We start from the raw sequence: 19,693 nt of genomic DNA on the forward strand, positions 1-19,693 counted from the left end.
AACTCGCTTATGAAACGTTCATTCGTACTAAACTAGAATATGCCTCACCCATTTGGAACCCGCACCAGTCATACCTAATTGAAGCATTAGAATCAGTACAAAGTCGTTCAGCCCGATTTATTACTTCATGTTACGATCGCAGAACCAGTGTTTCTGGCATAAAAGCATCGCTTGACATACCGCCACTGTCTTTTCGCCGTAAAATTTCCCAACTCTGCCTTTTCCACAAGTTATACTACAGTTTTCCTCAATTGCACTGCACACTTCTACTCCCTCCCAATAGAACATCTCGTCGTCTTTTTAACAGCCTGAGCCTACAGCGCTTACATGGTTCCACCAATGCCTTTCAAAAATCCTTCCTGCCATCCGCCATTGAACTGTGGAATGAGCTGCCTGATGCCGTTGTAACTGAGCGCGATGCAAATAAATTCAAAACCCTGCTTTTAACTCATCTTTTTCGTTAGCGCACTTACAGTGTAATGCCCGACAATTTTCAGTACCACCTCTGCACATGTTACATTTTTGAACCCTTGTCTGCTAATCAGTTTTCCCGTTTTCTTCCTGTATATATAGCGTGATGGCCACAGTGTACCTGTGATTGTTCCCTTTTTCATTTTTCAATGCTCTTTTAACAATTGTTTTGCCTTCTTCACTGTTATATTTCAAATGTTCCTATTGTTTGTGATTTCGTATTTTTGCTCCCCCCTTATGTAATGCCCCACCTAGGGGTCCTTAAGGGAAAATAAATGATGATGATGATGATGATGATGATGACAAAATGTTCGGTCACAACTAGGAGCAATCGACACAGGCTGCACAAATTACGAATGAAAAGCAGAGGATGACGCACACGCCATTACTGACAAAACTTGCTTGCGCAGGTGTAATCTCCACTTGTTATGAAACCGCCCAGACATACTGCCTGGCAGATCATAGAACCGTCGCCTACGAGACGGCGTCCACCGCGACACAAGCACTCAATAAACTTCTGTCTGTGCTCAGAGACCCAAATCGACTCGCACAAAATAAGCTGCAATACTTCTACTGCAGTGAACTAAACCTAACCGTTCGCCATCTTGCATGCATAGCAGTCCAAATCATACCAGCACATCAGGCATACAGGCGTGAACTAAAGAGCTCATGCCGTCTCTTGCGATGAAGCAAATTCGGCTTAAATCCTAACGTCGACTGGAAAAACACTAGCACCAACACCAAAGTGTAGTAGGCGTCCTCTAGAGGCAGCGAAAACCGACTATGTACGACTCGCCCGCCACATTCTGCCAACTTAACGTGTGAAGAGAGGACTAGGAAGACAATCCACCGAGTGTGAACTCCCATCTATGGAACTCCCAATACGCACACTATTAAAAAAAGAAACTACATGCCCTTCCCACCTTCACTGCAAGGGCTGCCCAGTCAATAGTCAATACACAAATTATTCGGTATTGCTCTCGCACTTGACTATTCATACCGAAAACATTTAGCTACCTGCCCCAAAATACCCAACCTGTACCTTTTGGGGATGCTGCCTCACAATGCCAGCAAGGCAACTCCTGAACACCTCACTGGCGCCTCTGCTTAAGCGTTATAGACGTGCTAAAACAGGAGGACTAGAAATGTTGCCAAAGCGCAGGACTAGGCACAAACGAGACTTTTCCACAGCACTGTAAGCAAGACTGAAGCAAACACATTCTCTTACGAAATTAAGTTTTAGCAGACAGCGAAAGAAAACAGATTAGCCCATTGATCGAGTACTTCGCCCCGGACGATTTCTTCGCAAAATATTTAAACTCAGCGGCTAAACTAAGCACTGCCACTTGTTCTTTTTTTTTCCTCCACACCAAAGTACCTTCGAATGCGCTATGGAAACGGAGTCGGTGTTGCGTCGTCCGTGATTTACTTTGGGCTGAGCGTAAGTACATTATCAGATTTCCACGCATAGAAAATTAACTCCTAATATCACGAAGTTTAGCATACCACACAAAGTATGTCAGTTTCACAATATTTATTACAAATACTTATTATTTAAATTAGACATTCGTGTTACTCATAGACAACGGCGATATTCAGCAGTAAAAAACAATGCCCAGAAGAAATCTTTTTGTGACTGGCGTCAAGTAGAGTCATTATGCGAGCGCCCGTCAAAGAATTTAACACTGCTATGCAGTGCATATAGTACGCGAAGGTTTCAATTTCTGCGATGGTATGTCTTCTACTGAACAGATGTGCAATTGCTGGACTACAGAGCACGCAGAGTAAGAGAATTACTAGCGTCCACCAACAGCTACTAACATAGTTAAATATAGTTATGCGCTAAAAAAAGTATGTTCCTGCATTAAGGGATCATGGGACTAAGTTCACACAAGTAACATCACCCTTCTCGTCAACTTCCACAGTAGTCTTTCTCTTCGGATTTATTCGCTCATTGATTGAATGACTGGTTGGTGCATTCATTGACTGATTGGTCATTTCAGCAAGCCATCGGCGTGACAGGCCTCTACAGCGCTGCGGTTGCCATGTCCACAAGTAAGCTATTACTGGCAATTACATTACCAAGAAAGCATGAAAAAAACAGTAATATTAAATTAGGAGCACATATTTATAATAGCAATAGCAATTTTTTTACCGAAAAGCCCTATGTTGTGTCTGAATAATACTAAAAACTACCTCGCCGTTTCTACTCAGCCTCCGGGTTTCATTTTATGACCGACCACTCAAAGTATGAGCATATGTGTAACATCCGAATAACCTCCCACGTAACTGAAGACAATGTAGGAACTGCATCCCGGCCTCCAACAAGACTTGTCTACTACATAAAAGAAAAAAAACAGATACGAAAGAGAAATGCTGGAAGCTTTTCACATTAGGCCGCAGGGAAGGGGCAGGTGCGTCAGTGCACCTTCACTGTCGCAAACTAATAAGGAATTTGAGCTACTGGAAACGGTGTGCCCGCGTACGAACGAAAGCAACAGAATTTTTTGCCGATGCACTGCCTGAAGGTTGAAGCTGTCTAAGGTTACATTAAACGTTGGTGTTTTCTGCACATGATACGCATGCATTGTTTCATTACCTGGGTAGGCTGTCTTTCAATAAAACATCAGTTGTTAGTCCAGCGCCCTCCTGCGTACTTCTTGTGTTCCCGCAGCAGCTGCTGGTTGCATTATGTATGTTTTTACGTGGCACTACTATAGAATTCGTACTTCGTTCTTTGAACATTTCTCCGGTACACCTCCGAGCTTATATTTGTTTTTTGGTGGCATTGAATGGTTTTATAATGTGAACATGTTCTTTTCCTCGGTGTAGTGGCTGATGTCCCCTGACTATACTTTTTATTTTTCTTCCCAACCGGCCCTTTTTTTAATTAAATGCCATTTGCCCGTAGCTTAACACCAGATGCTGGCCCTTCAAAAACCACAGATTTTTCCACTCAGATGATAACACTACTACTGCCTGTGCACTGCTACGAGTGAGTGACCGCACACAGAATTTGTACGTGACCAGGCCATACGGATCCTGTGCTCGAGGAGCGATCTCTCGAGCAAAGCACGATCAATCGGCGGCGAAACACGCTTTCGGCCAATGACAAAACACTTCTCACTGCCTGGATCCTGGCAATACATTGTCCAGAGATCGCAATACACCATCCAAAGGACCAGAAATATGCCGAACCGATGTCACTTGTGGTTTCGTGAATCAAGCCTGTGTTTCTTTCGGAAAGACTGTAGCAGCAAATGAACAACTCCTAGGTGTGTGGTTCACCTGATTTGGTGAACCACACAGGTGCAGCGAGGTTCCAGGCGGGGTTTTGGCTGTGGTGGATGGCATGAGGCTGCTGGGACACGCTCACAGCCAGCCTTGGAGCGATTGGCCTGAACGTGACGGGCGGCCGCACGACTGGCGCCCTTGCCACTGGCGCCGAGCCCTGCCCGTAGGAGGACGCCTGGAGTGGCGCAGCTGTCGGAGGGTCTGGGCCGCTGGGAGGGCAGGGGCCGCCGGGAGAGGCGAGGCCGCCGAGAGGGCCGTGGGCACCGGGAAAGCCGAGGCCGCCAGGAGGGCCGAGACCGCGAGGATTGCTGGGGGCGCTGGGTGTGCCGAAGCTGCCGGGAGGGCAGGAGACGCCGGCAGGGCTGGTGGCGCCGGGAGAGCCGGGGCCGTCGAGATGCCAAGGGGAAGTGGGAGGACAGGCACCGGTTCAACATCGTTGTTAGGCAGAATAAGGCGGGTCACTATCACCATGTTTGGTGCAGCTGTCACCGGTTTGCCCTTCTTATCCTGCTTCGTTGGATCTTTGGTGCGTCAGGTAACGTTGGAGGGGCTGGGGCTGTGGCTAGCAGGCTGGGGCTTGGCCGAATGTGCCTCTCGTGTGTCGTGGAGAGGGATGGTTGGGCCAGAGATGCTAGGCAGGAGTGGCGAGGAGGCGGGCAGGGGTTGCCGAGGTGGGCAGGGTTCCGACGAAGGGTGCGTGGGCGAGAGCGAGGCTGGCGGCTGCTGGCGGCGGCGACAGTGAGTCTGCAGCGTTGTAGAGCGGCGGCGGGCAGTAGGAGACGCCGAAGTCTGCCAGAATGGCAGCGCGCAGTGCAGGCGATTCGGCGCAGCAGGTCGGGCGGGAGGATATCGCAGAGGACTGTGTGTTTGAACGGCTGCATGGTGATGCCGTTTAGGTGCATCGCAGCCTCGAACTGAGCGAACCACCCGCCGATGCCCTGAGGCCGGAAGCGGCGGGTAAAAGGCAGGTCCCACCTACGAGACCAGCCCCTATCAATACCATCTGCTTACCGGATGGATGTCTAACCTCTAGCTCGTGATTGCAGTTAGTGCTCTGCTCATTCACTCAAATATTGAATTGTAACATGTCATTTCTTTGCGAAACAACCCAGCTAACCCTTGATCATTCGCGTTATTCCTTTTAATCATCTTTGATTTTTTTGGTGTGGTAGCACACTAGGTGCATTTTACAATTTCTCGCAAACGTACGTCCCTGAAGCCTGCTTTGTAGCTGGCGGACCACCTGCCCACCGTGTTTTGGGTAGCCTGCCATGTGTGTACGAATGGTAGGCCTTGACCTGGGTGAAGGGTACACCTGGGCGAAGTTATCCAAGGGAGATGCCTTCAAGATAAAGGTCATAAGGTGAAATGTCTTTAGGTCAAAGGCCTTTAGGGTAAAGGACATCTAGTAAAAGCCTTTAGGATGAATTCCTTTAGGGTGAAGATCTTCATGGTAAATGCCTTCCGGGTAAAGGCCTTTAGGCCCAAAGCCTTTATGGCAAATGCCTTTAGCACGTAACGACCGTAAGTGCCCACTGTAACATGCTACTGCATGATATTCTGCGCTTAGCCATGCTAAATCGCCTGCTATTTTAATCTGGTTTCATATACTTACCGCAGGACAGTGATTCGAACTTATACCTCCCGCGCACAAGGCGAATTCACTGCCTCTACGCTTATTCCAATATTTCATCTAACGCGCAAAAGTGTGCTGAAGTTCTCATTTCACCGACGCGATATGAAAAGTTACCAGGAAAATGCTGTAAAACGGGAATCTTTCGTTGGCTATATAGCCATTGAACTTAGCTGTTTATTGAACGATTCACCTAAGTTTCTTTTTTTATCACGTGGCAAAGCAATAAGACTTCAAAAAAGATAGGCGGTGTTTAACCACGTTGGCCATTTTTGCCAATGGCATTGCAGTTTGGCGATCTTAAGTTCTCCACTGTGCATCGCTTTTGGTCTAAATCGAGCTAGGTCAATCTGTCAAAATCAATCTGTTACTATGTTGCGCTTCTCACGGCTAAACCATGGTCAAATTTGCCACGGAATGGCGAGCGGCTTTTGTGTTGAGTAGTATTGTACTTAGAAACAGCGCAAAGAAACACGGACACCACGAAGAAACGACACACACGAGCGCTGACTCAAAACTGAAATTTATTTGAAGAAAAGATGCTTAAATAGAAGACATGATAGGGTGGTTAACAGGGCTGCTGCAGCGATAACCGGCAATCAGTGTTGTCGTGTCACAAAATTTCAAAAACAGGAACGAACGAAGTAAGCGATAAAAAGACGGTGTAAAGAGCCGCAAAAAGGTGGTCAGGCGACAGTAACAAAAACAATACCAATGAAAAATTACCCAAAAAGCGGGGGGGGGGGGGGGGGATGCGTTAAAATCATGAGGAACACAGATGGGATTTTAGAGCTACCTAAATGCAGTGCCCTAAGCAGCTGTCGAGACATTAAAGTGGTCTTCCCGCTTCGTGGCGCAGACTAACTAAAAGAAATGAAAAGAACAAAATACACTCACAGAGGAGATGAACAACAACGTCAACTGCATCTTAACCAAAACTTTCCTCTTCCACGTGTTTTCACCGTTTCAGTGTTTGGCTTATCACCCGTAGCAACAACTATTGCACTTGGCACCGCCGGAACAATCTACACGGCACTGGTGAGTTCATTCTGTCACACTTCCTGTTCTAAAAAGGTACTGCACCCTCGTTTGCATTGTAAAACGCACAGGAGCATACGGAAACAATGTCTCTCAACTTGAAGTTTCAGATAACAACATTAGTTCCAGGAAAAGTTATGCACGTCTGACTTCGGGGGTGGCCAAAAATATTTTCAGAATTTGGTTCGAAATCATGGAGGCAGACAAGCAAAAACTGGAATCGGAAACAGAGGACAGCTACTATCAGACGAAGCGCATGCTGCCGAAATGAGAGTAGAGAACAGCCTGAAAACAGAGAAGAGTCGACGACAGTCACATAGTGACCTTCCACTGGCGACATTTTTTACAACTCGAAACCGCGAGCCATAAATCTGGTTGTATTGTCGCGAAATATAGAAAGCTTGAGGCGTCATTCACTAATGTACCAGTCTCTGAATGATAGGTGTAACAAGTGAGCAGTATTCCTCTAGTCACCTTTTATAACTATTAGTATGTCCACAACTTAGCTCCATTCATTTCGAAGACGGCCTTTTTCTGGGACTTGCTCAGCCATGCTCGAAGTCGCTAAAAAAGCTTTTAATTCCTGGTTAAAGGTCACAAAAAAGATACACTGAATGCACCTTCTGAATGATAAGTATTATCACTCATCACCTCCTCTTGGGCACATTCTTCTTCCATTAATACGGCAGGCGTCGCACAATGAAGAGGTGTGCGGAAATGGGGCACCACCATCACCAAACTCGGCAATATCGCACTACAGCTGCCACAGTTTACAACCTCGATATCGCCCTCTGTGACGCCGATTTGCCCATTTTAATCAAGCCGGTGACCAACAGCAGCATTTGAATAATCCAAGCTCAGCGGATGGGAAGGTCTACATCACATCAAGCTGACCTTCAATGGTGACTGTGTACCAGCACACGTGAAGGTTACGCCACTTTCGGCACCCTTTCCGACCTTTCTTCCTAAGACGCCACACTGCAGGAAGTGCATAAGGATCGGTCACGTGAGCGGAGTCTGCAACGACTTCATCGTTGCACGAGAAGCCCCGAGCGTAGAGAGGCCGCTGCAAAGGAGTGACGACGTCGTTCGCGCCGCCAAAGCTCCTCAAATAAGGCAATAACCTTTTAAGGGAAGGCCCCACGCGCAACAGCAGCATGTCCGCCTCCTCCAAAAACCGCGCTAAATTCAAAGAGCCTGGCATCCGGTGACGGCGGGCCACCTGCCTCAGATATTACTTGGCCACCACTACGAAGCCTTGCACGCCTACTGGGTCAGAGACGCTGCCGCACTGCCAATGCTAAACGCCTGCGACTGCATCAGAAAAAAAACCTCAATCAGGACCATGACCAAGATCTGCAAATTACTGTATTGCTCACGTCTTTTACAAAAGTCCTGTGTACTCTGCTATCTAGTCTGCGCATGCCAGCAGCACACGACGCACTGCAAGTACTGGGCGCGCAACATCCAGTTCTTGTGGCTCAACTATGCTGCAGCCATTCGGGCTGCAGCATAGCCAGGAAGCCCACATAAGTGATCAGTGGTCACAACAGTCGACTGTTCTCAAGGCTTACAAGGCACAGTTTTGCACCCTCAGAACGACTGGCTAGAATGACAAATTGGGATTGTGCTTCTCGCTTATTCTCCCTTTCCTTTTACAATCCCCTCATTCCTCCTCCCCAGTGCATGGTAAGCAGCCGGGGGAGCACCCTTCTGGCTGACATAGAAGGGTGAAGGTTCCGGCTAGTGGGTAGTTAACGTGAGGCTCCATAGCGCAAAAAGCAGGGGCAAGACAGAACAAATGCACTAGCGCTTGTGTTCTATCTTGTCCCTGCTTTTTGCGCTATGGAATGGAACATCCCTGCCTTCCTATTCCTCTTTATATATATCTCTCTCGAGTACTCTCTTATCTGAGTAAAATTTTTGTTTAATGTAGGCGTCATGTGTACTTGCTTTAGAATGAGGCTCTGATAAACGCACATACAGGCCATAATACTACGCTCCAGACGAGACTACCGCACGTTGTGTGTGTGATGTCACCAGAAAAAGCGCTGCTGGTACTCGTGGACGTTGTTAAGGGTATATTATTCGAAATGAAAAACGGCGCAACGGGGACCCTTTTTAGAGCGAAACTGTCATGATCCCTAGTGACCGCATGGCGTTGCCAAGAGTCGAGTTATAATCGTCATCTCTTTTAATCCTTTCTTCTCCACCACCAGGGAGGTCTTCGATGTGTCGTCTGGGCCGATTGTGTGCAGGCGCTTATCATGACTTCGGCACCTTTGATAATCATCGTTAAGGTAGTCTACGATTCTTCCCAAAGCGTCCATTCATTAAGGAGCATGGATGATTTCGACATCAAAGCAAATTTCTTTCGGTAAGCCATCACCCCGTTTCTTCAACATGCTCTATAATTAACCTTTAGCACTACCTGAAGCAATCTGGTCTTCAGTGTTCTGGACGATCGCCTTTTCTAACTTGTCTAGCGCGCCTAGCTTCCCTTTTGCGGGGTTTACAGAATTATGCAAGCACCTTAATCAATCAGCTTGTACAGATAGAAATGATACAATAATTTTAGATTATTACATACCGTATGTTTTCTTTCTGCTATGCATTTCCTGAGTGCCACACGAATATATTCGTTAGGCAATATATATGTATTCAAGCCATTCGCTTGAATTTGAATACTCTCGAAAGAAGACTAATCTTAATTTAGTAACAGGTTATAGTATAATTTAGAGTGACAACCTTTTGTGGAGTTCAGTTGGAAATTATATGCATTTAACATAGTCGCCAAAGCTAACAAACGATTAATATCTGTTAGTCGATCACCTAAGTATGCCGCACAGGATTACAAGTTAACGGCTTATAAAATGCCTGCGCGCCGAATAATGGAATATGCGTGCGAGGTCCAGGATCCGTACAGTGAAACTCTCGTAACAGAACTTTATAGCGGGGGCGTCGACGATCACTGAGTTTTATCTCTTCTCGCTTTCAAAGAGAACGTTCAGTAACGCCACTTTGTACCTGTATAATTAAAAAATATTGAAACATTCCCCTTTGCAATATATATATATATATAAGGGAAGCCGCATCACGTATCATTAGGGGTAAACAGGCAAGAACCACAGGCGCTTGAAAAAGTGCAAGTTTTCTAAAAATTGCTATCGATATTCGGTCTTTTTTTCCACAGCGAAATATTTTTGCATGAGATTCCATAGCATGTATAGTTGTCGCCACATGTGGAATTAAGTTGAAGTCTAGCGTGTAATGCACTGCTTTTACCAGCTGTGTTAGATGCACATGCAGCGTTCTCATATTGTGCAGGTTTTGTTGTATAGCTATTTTCGCATCGCTTTGTGCGTTGCGAGCACATCTGTCACGCATTTCACTTGCTTATATCTAGTAGCTAACAGCCCGTATTTTTACGTTGTGTTTGAGCCTACTGCATTTGCGTTTTCGTTGCGTCTCAATTTCACTGTTCACAGGAGCCAATAGGAACGATTGTATGTCAAATAAAGAAATAAAGATTAGCTTATGCATCCTTCATTTGTCGAACTACATGCCATCATGTACAAATTGCTGCTCACTGTCGAGGAGCAAATTCTCTTGGTTAAGTTTCATCTCGCTTTATTTCCCCCAATGCAACCTGTACAAAAACGCAGTCATTTTGTAGTTTTATCATTATCTTCAGCTCAGGAAACTGTGCCACGCTAGCTCATGTACATTTCGTTAGCTCATGTACTTAAATTGCAGTGTTTAGAAACTGCTAGCAATTTCAAACAGCCATCCAACTCTTTCAAAAAGATACCGGTTGTTTCTTTTCATGTCATGGCCTAAAAAAGTTCCCAGGCACCAAAGCACAATCAAGGAGAATGAGGTCATGTTAAAAGTTTTTCTGACTTATTCCCTTTAAGGTAAACGTTCACAGAGTGCCAGATGTGGATTGCCAACTTGGACTTTTCTCTAATATGGTATTTTTTACAGCGAGAGCTACCAGCACGGACATTCTAGAACAGGAGCAAGCGTCGCCCCATCCAGTTTCGTTTGCTTAGTACAAGATGGCGCTATAATTTATTGATTCTAAGTTTTAAATGGACACTGAGGACAGCTCTATCAAATATTTTTGTCTCCAAAACCCGATGTTGTGGATTCGCCGGCGGTGAAAGGTGCATTTATTGCTAAGAGATTTGGATTCCAAGTAGAAAAAGTGTTTCCCGCCGTTCTGGTTGAAACTCGAGACTTTATGATGATGCAGTTCCCGAAAAGGGACGTAAACTGACGTAAACTGACGTAAACGTGGACTCCGTGGTTACTGGTGGCGACCGGCGCAGCCTAGTAGCAGCCGAATGGGAAACTACCGTCGTCCGGACGTTCAAGGCATTTATCAGTCGTGGCTACTGTAGCTTCGTTTACGTTTGCACTGCGTCAGGGTGGATCCTGATCATGACAACGAAGTTCTCGCGAAGAACTGAAGTCACTTTGGTTTCAGCTATATGATGGTGCGGCCACATTATTCGTCCCCCTTAACCCAAGACTGCGCTGCGTCGGCCTAACACACATTGAAGCTGAAGCCAATAATTAGCCGTGAGATGCCGCTGTTGAACTGCTTCGCGGAGTTAAAATATGATGGCTGATTCGTCAGCTTATATCAACTCTCGCTAAGTCCTCAGAGTTACGAGTAAGGGTTAAGCACTGGGCGAATATTTTTTTTTTTTTGCTTAAGCAGACAACCCACACAAAATATTCGAGCCTTGTAAAGCAGCTGCCCCATATGTTTTGTCTCTCTGCCCTATACATAGAACGGACATGGACGTCACGACCGACGAAACTGTGTGGGCCGCCTTGTTCGCAGCCTTTCCTTACCAGCTGCTGCGACTCGGCTTGGACCAGATGATCACGCAGAGATTTTTAGCAGCGAGATCTCTCAGGGAAGCTAGAATGTAAGTCGGCGAGCTCTGTATACCATCTTGTAGTCATTGCCGAGTACGAGAAAACAGGTTTAAGAGCAATGTATTGGATATGGAGAGCCGTTGTCATCTCAATATAAAATTCTTTTCATATCTAATAAATGTACTGATTGTCAGCGGTATTAAAGCCATATTGCAAAAGTCGGGGTGTCCTAATGACCATATGCAAAACATTTTCCAGCCCATTTTACCTAACGTCGCTTCAGTACTACTTTCAGTCATGCTATGTGCTGCGGCTACTAATAGTTTCTGAAACATACAGACTTATAACACTATATAGTAAAATGCATACGCGGAAGGGTATACACTTAAATTAAAATTACAAATAATTTTCATAGTGAAGCTCGAGAAAGTTAGCTGACCACCGGGAGCTACCAGCTGAATTAGGAAAAGCAAACAACTTGGAAGGCCACTCAATGCGTTCCTTTTTGCTACACAATTCTTGAAAAAGTGGCTGCGTGAACACTCCCTCAAAACAGTTTAGTTTATGGGGTTTAACGTCCCAAGGCGACTAAGGCTATGAGAGACGCCGTTGTGAATGGCTCCGGGAATTTCGACCACCTGGGATTCTTTAACGTGCATTGACATCGCACAGTACACGGGACTCCCTCAAAACAGCAAAGTGAATACTTCATATGACATGTTGGCTGTATAAGTGCCGCGATGTTCTTAAACGCTTTAAAAGACGGATGGGGACACGCGTGATCTGAACATGATGTACGACAAAAACCTTTCTATTAGTCGCCTCAAAATTTCGTACGAATAGCGAGTAACTTTCTCCAACCTTGACTTTACAGCAGCTATGTAGGATAAGAAATCACGCTAGCAAAAGCATATAATACGTAGGATAAAAAACAAATGAGCCTGGATGTTAGTATCGATCCAGTCACCACAAATACTTTAATAAGAAAGTGACTGAAGCCGTCCTTTTGTACCCAGCATCACAAGATGTGAGCAGGAGCGTACATCGGCACTGTTTTTGTCACGAGCTTGCTGGCCACTGCGTCTGATCTTAGTAGTCGCATGAGAACTTCTACCACACAGGCCCTTGCAGCACAAGCACCTAGTGCAATCTGATTCTGTGCTTACTGAGAAACGCTCTCCGTTGGCCGCTTCTAAATGTACTAAGTGTCGCAAAAGCTGCGCTATTTTGGATCCAAGACGGCACCCAATTGTTGCTCTGGTCACTACAGCCGGATGCAACACAAGAACGAATAGGCAGATGCCCTAAGAAACAGCCTCCAGCCAAAGGCGTCCGCCGATAGTCATGACGTCATGGGTGATCAGATTGATGTACGGTTGACGTCCTTGTACCCGCCAGCCTCCTGCGATGTGACGTTAGTAGGTGGAAGATGATTCACCGCGATGTAATGAAAACCGGTAGACGCCTCTTCGTCTAAAGTTGCATCCCTTTATCCTGTGGACGCAGTGGCACTAATATCATATCCAGCGACATTATCTAGGCGATGATCGGTACAACGTTAAAAACAGAATGGTGAAATAAAGCAGACAGGGGCACTTTGAAGCGATGCAACACTGCTATATGTGGTGCTTTTTTTTTACAGCCGGTTCTGCGGCGTCGGCATTGTCGACGTAACATTGTGCAACATTAAATGACCCGCATACAGAGGCCTCACGAATGGTGTCACTGTGGCGGCACGTTGGTTGGTCATAACTGGAGCACCCCATTAAGCAGTCCAAAATAAGTGACGTCGTGGGTGACTTTGTAGTGACGTAACACGCATTCTGCCAGACATCAATACAAATTGAATGAACAAACATCTTTTTCTCTATTCACCACAAACAGAAGTTGTAGATTCTCATGTTACGCATTAGTAGCTGTCCTATGAGTTTTTTGTATCCATTTTTCCCCTCTAGCCATCTTTTTGTGCCTCAGTTTTTTGTGCTGCTCAATTGCTCCCCCCTTTTTGTCCCTTTGTTTTTAGTTTTTATCCTCCTATGTAGGATTACGATCGTGCTATCAGGAGGTTGTAAATTTTGTGTAGAAGAACCGAATACTGAGCGAGTTGGTGCATCATTGAAGAACTAAAAACAGCGCCCCGACGACGCGCTACTTCTTTCTTCGTCAAATGTTATGTAGTGCCACCCTTCCTCAGTAGACTTTTATTCATGTGTATCTCAAGATGCCAGGTTAGGTCAGTGTACTTTATGCGTATGAAAAAAGCCGGCAATAAATTGAGTTGAATCAAGTTTTAATTAGAGGTAGGATATTTGCACTGCATGAGTTTAACTGGCCGTTGCCAGTTGTCCTGCCGTTTATCTCTACAATTCTTCTGCAAGCATAGGGTTGACCACGATGAATTGTGACCCATTCCAGAGCTTCGCACTTTCGTTGCCGCCTACTGAGGAAAGTATTTGACGCGGTTCAATTAGTGTTAGTGAGGCGATGGCATACAGTTTTTATTTGTAATAAAATAAGAACCGTCTTTTCTTCGACTATTGTCAGATACTATCGACTGCAAATGTTTACGAGATGTAGCTGAGGGTAAAAAATTTAATCCGACGCAGTCACGTAAGCAAATCGCTTGAAAAGTCTGCAGGTGCGAAGATGTGTACAGGCTCTATCCTCTGGTAACAATTCCAGGTGACGTTGTCTGAGGAAGCGCTGCAATGTTTTTTTTTTTCTAGGACACACATGCCGAGGTATTTTGCTATCGACAGTACATTCTTATCCTTTCCTTAATAGTAACACAATGTCCTGAAGCAGCTCCAACGATTCAGTTGCTTGTTGTCCTTGCGATAAACTTTTTTCTGTGTGTTAAGCAGGTGCTCTAATAAGCGGCGCCTTCATTGTCTCTGACGTTCCAGAGTAACGTTTGCCGGTGCCGGTCTACTGTCAGTATTCTACGCTCTCAGTGGACTGACAGCTCTCGCCATAGTATACTGGTACAGGGACTGTGACCCAGTTATTTCGGGCTCCATATCACGGTACGATCAGGTATCGTATATTTTGTTTAATGTTGTTTCAATCACAGAGGGGCAAGGAAACTTCGGAGAATGAAAAGCTTTCCATGTTCCATTTATTGCCGCTTATTGCAGCTGCTCCGCTTCCCACGTGGATATAGATATCATAATCCTGAAACATAAGCACACTCTTGTAGTTCACCAATTCTACTGCTTGCACTTTATACTTGTATGGAGTTTTTGTTATGAATAACGCCGCAAGACATTATTCCACAGAGTATCTGTGATGAAATCAGAGCCAGCCAGATGCCTTAATGAACACGCAAAGTGAGCGTGCTATTTGACTGTAGGTATGCATAAAAATTGAAAGTGATCAGCATGCAGGTTGGTAGCACATATTTAGGGCAGTATTGCAAGGTTCGACGGCAAAAAAAAAAAAAAACACCGAGCCGCCATCGCTAGAACAGCGACAAAGTCGCTGGTCTCAGTACAACAGCTAAGATAAGGGGTTATGAAGGATCCAGCAGTCCCGCACACAAAGCTTGTGTGGCCGTGAAATTTTTAATATCTTTGTTACCTTTCGGACTGTCCATGACGGCAGGCATCCAACGGGAAATGAGGCCAATTCCACAGCAAGGTAAACTCTTTTCTTGTGGTGAAATAACTAACACTGCCTTCTGTAACGCGTCGCTCCCTTACGCGACGTGTAAGCTTTTCGCAGCCGCTTGTTTTCAACAAGCGAAGCCAAATGAGAGCCGTAACTTTATCAGTAATTTTTCCTAATATTCGTTCTAGCATGTATAGATATAAGTTAATGAATGGGAATACTTTATTTTTATTCCACACGGAGTATAATTAGGAAGCATGTGTTTTATTCGATTTGTTCAATCAGATACTGCCGATGCTTGAGCTCCCGAAACATTAGTGATGTTTAATGCAAATGTTCCTCGAATGCGAAGGATAAGTTCTCTGATTTGGCTTGCACGCATATTTCAGCTCATCAGTCGGGGCTCATAACGACATTGCAACGCACACGTTGATCCTTAAGTTAATTTCAGCGCAGCGCAAACCTGAGTTTGTACTTCAGCTTGTGTGTCGCTTGACGTCAGCTGGCACTGAAAGCAACAGCCACCCCCGATTCGGAATCTCTTACCAGAGCTGCGCCACATAGACCCGCTAAACCTGTGGCCTCAAACTGGCGTAAACCACTGCATGTCACACAGTTAAGATACTGCTCTGACATGTATGCAGCAGACGAGTGATTTTTATTATTTTCTTCAGATAGTGCCCTATTACATCAACAAAAGCACCAGTGCCATCGATGGAGTACGTGGTTTGTTCATGGCAGGAGTTGTGAGCGCGTCGATAAGGTAAGGAATTTCTTCCTTCCGTTAAGGACTTATAGTACCTGTTCCCACAAAGTAAACCTACAACCATGTGCAGATGATCATCGTCTATTTTTTTGTGCTTTGCGTTACGATTATTTGTACTGACTTTTATTCGTTTGATGCAAATGTTTAGTCTAGATATAACTGGCACGCCGATAAGAACGGCTGCCATTTGTTCGTTTCAAAATAAACATCATTAATGACTCTATCATGTCTATCGCAAGAATTACGACTCTCACAATTCTCTCCCTGCATTCTTGGTCAACATGAGCAACATCGATATCTTCCATATGTTCTTAGCTAGCGCTCCAACCTAGTGATCTGCTGTCCAAAGCGTATTTTTCGAACCGCTAGGATAATTTCCTCTCCTAAATGCCCGTTTGTTGTCTGATCTACAATACAGGCACCATGCCCGAGAATAGTTCTTTTTCGTGGTTCGAGATAAAGTGAGATAAAATGTAAAATGTCATATAAGTGCGTTCTTTAATTCATGTACCTCGAAGAACTAATCTCCGGCAGTGAAGCCCCATAAATTACATACTTTTAAACATGCGCCTGCGTTAGATAGCGGCAACTTTCAACGCACTTTGATACGTTAAGCTCTCAATCTTCAGCTTGCTAAAGCGTGGGCTGGGGTTCTTAATAGACGGCCATGTATGCATGTCTGCGGAAATGTTGACATGCATTTGCGCTTAGGCCTGCTGTATCTTTCTACATGTTTTAGCACGGTGTCTTCCATTGTGAATTCGCACGCAGCCGTGTTGTTTGTGGACATCGTGTCACCCAACTTCCATGTTTCTGAAAAGAAGTCTCCTCTAGTGGTGGCTGCTCTCGGTAAGCTCTTGTTACTCAGTGGCTATGCCACATTACGCTCCTAAACTTCTATGCTGTGATCAGTGAGAGTTATCAGCTAACCACGAATATTCTGAACACATTATACAGGTTTTTTTTTTAAACGAACGCTTTACTGGCCGCGAACTTGCGATTTCGCCGTGGCGGTGCTCCGAGGAGGCACATGACGTCGCAACGCGCGCCTCCGCACGGATATTTCTCTCCATCTCGCTCCCTAGTCACTACTGCGCATGTGCAAATAGTAGCACCGAGTCACAGGTGTTCCGCCGATGCGCAGCGCCGCGCCTTTCCTCGAAATCCAACTTTAAATTTTCAATTTTCTCTTTCTTCTTTCCCTCCCTCCTTTATCCCTTCCTTTACGGCGCGGTTCGGGTGTCCACCGAGATATGTGAGAGGGTTAATGTGTCATTTCTTTTCCTCAAAAACCAAACAAAACAAGTGAGCCGACGGCGTTCATAGAGTTCATTGGCGTTGACAACTTTGCAAAGGCCGTTCATTTTCACGAAAGGAAAGGCGCACAACCATCTCCGTGGGTCAGTGGAAACCTCAATCTCGCTTTCCTGTACGTGGCGTTGGTGTCCAATTGCAAAAGTCTGTTTTGAATGCGTTCCGCACGCTGGGTAGGCAGCGCACCCTCCCTGCCACCCTGGGAGGTGGCATGCGGTTAATGGTTGATCGCGAGAGATTGATCACCAAATGAGCGCTGCGGCCTAGCTATTGCTGGAGTGCCGCATGTCAGCCACAACGCTGTCGGCGCTAATGCATTCAGGCCACGTCTCTCCCTCATCACCCCCACATGTATCAAAGCACGAACGAGGCGTCCGCATATCCAGGGCGACAGTTACGCGCACTTCCTTTCCTCAAAGCCATCGCCGCCTAGAACATATTCAACGCCAAAGCCAATGACCACAAGAAACTCCGACATCTTTCGCTTTGTATATCCTGGATTAGTTGAGCTAATCCACATTAATTTGTTTTACATTAAAATTGAAATAAAATTGTACAGTGTGGTTTGCACAAGAGTAGCTGGATCTCATCCAGTGACTCTTGTTTGTACAAGGTCATGTGCTTAATTGTTCGTGCTTCCTTTGTGCGTCGGTGTCACAGCACGGTTCATAACGTGGAATGCGATGTACAGGTATAACCTTGAATATGTTGCATTCAGTCACGTAGCAAGTACGAAGCTGATCACATACATTGCTTCTCAGTGTGTGGCTACGTTACAGCACAGCTGGCGCGAATAGATTGTCTGCGGAGGCCGTCACTCCTCCCGAGCAAACCCACAACCCCCTTTTAGATTTTTGGCATTAGTAGCATGTGCCGGCATCTCCGTAAATAAATGTACACCAGTAATGCTACAACACAACTGATGCTACTGAATATAAGTCACGGCAAATATTAGTCACAGTTAAAGTTTTGCCCAAAAAATGTCCAGCGGCATTGATAATTCAATTAGTTTATTAAAATTATGAATCCATTCTGCATTGCACATTGAAATTTAGGTTGCGATCTGCAAAGCAACTACCCACGTTATGGCTGTTTTTTTTTTCATAACCTTTTTTCTCCTTTCCCTCACCACAGTGCGGCTTTGGCAGTGGCGTAAACAGGACCATTGTACTAAGATTATTCGCTCCAAAATTCTCTTTTTATTTTACAGCAGCAGCAAGCGGAATGGTTATGACCCTTCTTGGTCTCCTAGTCCCATATGCGGGATCTGCAGCAAGGGTAAGTTTAACCATACGGAAAGCGTGGAGCGTTGGCATGCTTTCCGTTGTTCCAGTTGTTATTCCTATCATCCGCGCGTAAACATGCATCTAGTAAGAAACTTTTAACCAAGAAGTATATGTACGCGAAACGATCAAGACATGCGCCCTGTGAGTGCGGACCTAAGCTTGGTCATTGAGACGCCAAGCTGTTTGAATATCCCCGACGTGGTCAGAATCCATCAGTTTATGAACCATCATCATGAATATAAAATCCTCTCTTTACAAATGTCACCACCATCTAAACTGAGTGTTTACGATTTGATCTACTACGTACAGGACCTTTGATAGAAAGTGTACTGTGCTAGGGGCGCCCTTTCTTAGTCCTTTCTTACTCCTTTTTCAAGCCCTTGCAATTGTCCATGGATTCAGCTGTGGTAAAGTGCCTTCTGATGCGTTAATGACAATTGACACCATTCACAGGCTGCCTTATATAGGAGAAGGCGAAAACCCGCTTATAAGAGTGTCGTTCAAATCAAAAATAGAATAAAAATTCACTCCGGTTACTACACTTGTGTCACAGGTCGTTCAGTGCCAGCTGTCTGAGGTGATGAATAGTGGCGCCTTTTCTGCTCAGACGTGCATACTGTGCAATCAATAGTTGCAGCGTCTGAGCAGAGAGCACACCACAAAGCCGTAACGCGGCGAACAGGGCCACGCCTTTGTTCTTCGTTTCACCTTTATTTTACTTATATACTGTTACGCCAACGGCGCTGCCAAACTGTGAAACGCGCCGTTAACAGCTGTCGCTGTAAAAAGTGCCATGATGACACATGATCCTTGGATATATGCTGAGATAGGCTGGTCCAGGATTTCGCAGTACAGAGCTAACTGGATACCAGTCAGCGTAAAATGGTAGCATAACAGTAATAAGATGATGATAACAATGGCATCCATTGATTGAGAGAGCCTATCGTTATTGCGCTGCACAGTGCCTGCATGTGTGCCTTACAGTGCGCTATGCTCTGTCGAGACAAGAGAACCACAGTGACAAAGAAACTGCACTGTCAACGAAGCCGGTGCTTGTGCCCGCATGATTCGCCTTGTCCCGTGGTTTAAAGGGACACCGATGATAAACATAACTCGGCCTCTATTGATATGGTGTTACGTTTCCATCGCAGAGCTCACTTCCACCCATAACAAAGCATTTATAATTAGAAAAGACCTAAATACGAATTACAGGTGGCGCCATCACCGGCTGATTTCGCAAGCAATATGCGCGCGTCAACGCCGATTTCTTCTTGCGGATCCCAGAGGCTATGCTTCACAGCGATTCACTTCAAAATGGTGGCAACCCGTACATATCGGTGATGACGTCACGACTTTGAATCGACTCGCGGGAAGACTTTCAGATCCAAT

General features: G+C 45.5%; 2 protein-coding genes across 9 annotated transcripts in view; one reads left to right on the forward strand and one right to left on the reverse strand.

Annotated features, from left to right (window-relative positions):
• The window catches only part of LOC144111304 (lysosomal protective protein-like), a 268,952-nt gene that overhangs the window by 48,368 nt on the left and 200,891 nt on the right, over positions 1-19,693 (reverse strand). The window lies entirely within an intron of this gene.
• Positions 1-19,693, forward strand: part of LOC144111300 (sodium-coupled monocarboxylate transporter 2-like) — a 41,314-nt gene that overhangs the window by 11,612 nt on the left and 10,009 nt on the right. For 3 of the 5 annotated variants that reach the window (XR_013310022.1, XM_077644551.1, XM_077644554.1), the window contains exons 3-11: positions 1,847-1,912; positions 2,475-2,526; positions 6,369-6,436; positions 8,656-8,813; positions 11,239-11,379; positions 14,236-14,365; positions 15,613-15,701; positions 16,444-16,553; positions 18,229-18,296. Coding sequence is in view for 4 of the 5 variants with exons in the window: in XM_077644551.1 (XP_077500677.1) it covers positions 1,847-1,912; positions 2,475-2,526; positions 6,369-6,436; positions 8,656-8,813; positions 11,239-11,379; positions 14,236-14,365; positions 15,613-15,701; positions 16,444-16,553; positions 18,229-18,296 (882 nt within the window). In the remaining variant the exon portion in view is untranslated. The remainder of the gene's footprint in view (positions 1-1,846; positions 1,913-2,474; positions 2,527-6,368; positions 6,437-8,655; positions 8,814-11,238; positions 11,380-14,235; positions 14,366-15,612; positions 15,702-16,443; positions 16,554-18,228; positions 18,297-19,693) is intronic. The other 2 variants (XM_077644553.1, XM_077644552.1) reach the window with 2 other exon arrangements.

The sequence above is a fragment of the Amblyomma americanum genome, chromosome 11, assembly GCF_052857255.1.
Source record: "Amblyomma americanum isolate KBUSLIRL-KWMA chromosome 11, ASM5285725v1, whole genome shotgun sequence".
NCBI classification, from domain to species: domain Eukaryota; kingdom Metazoa; phylum Arthropoda; class Arachnida; order Ixodida; family Ixodidae; genus Amblyomma; species Amblyomma americanum.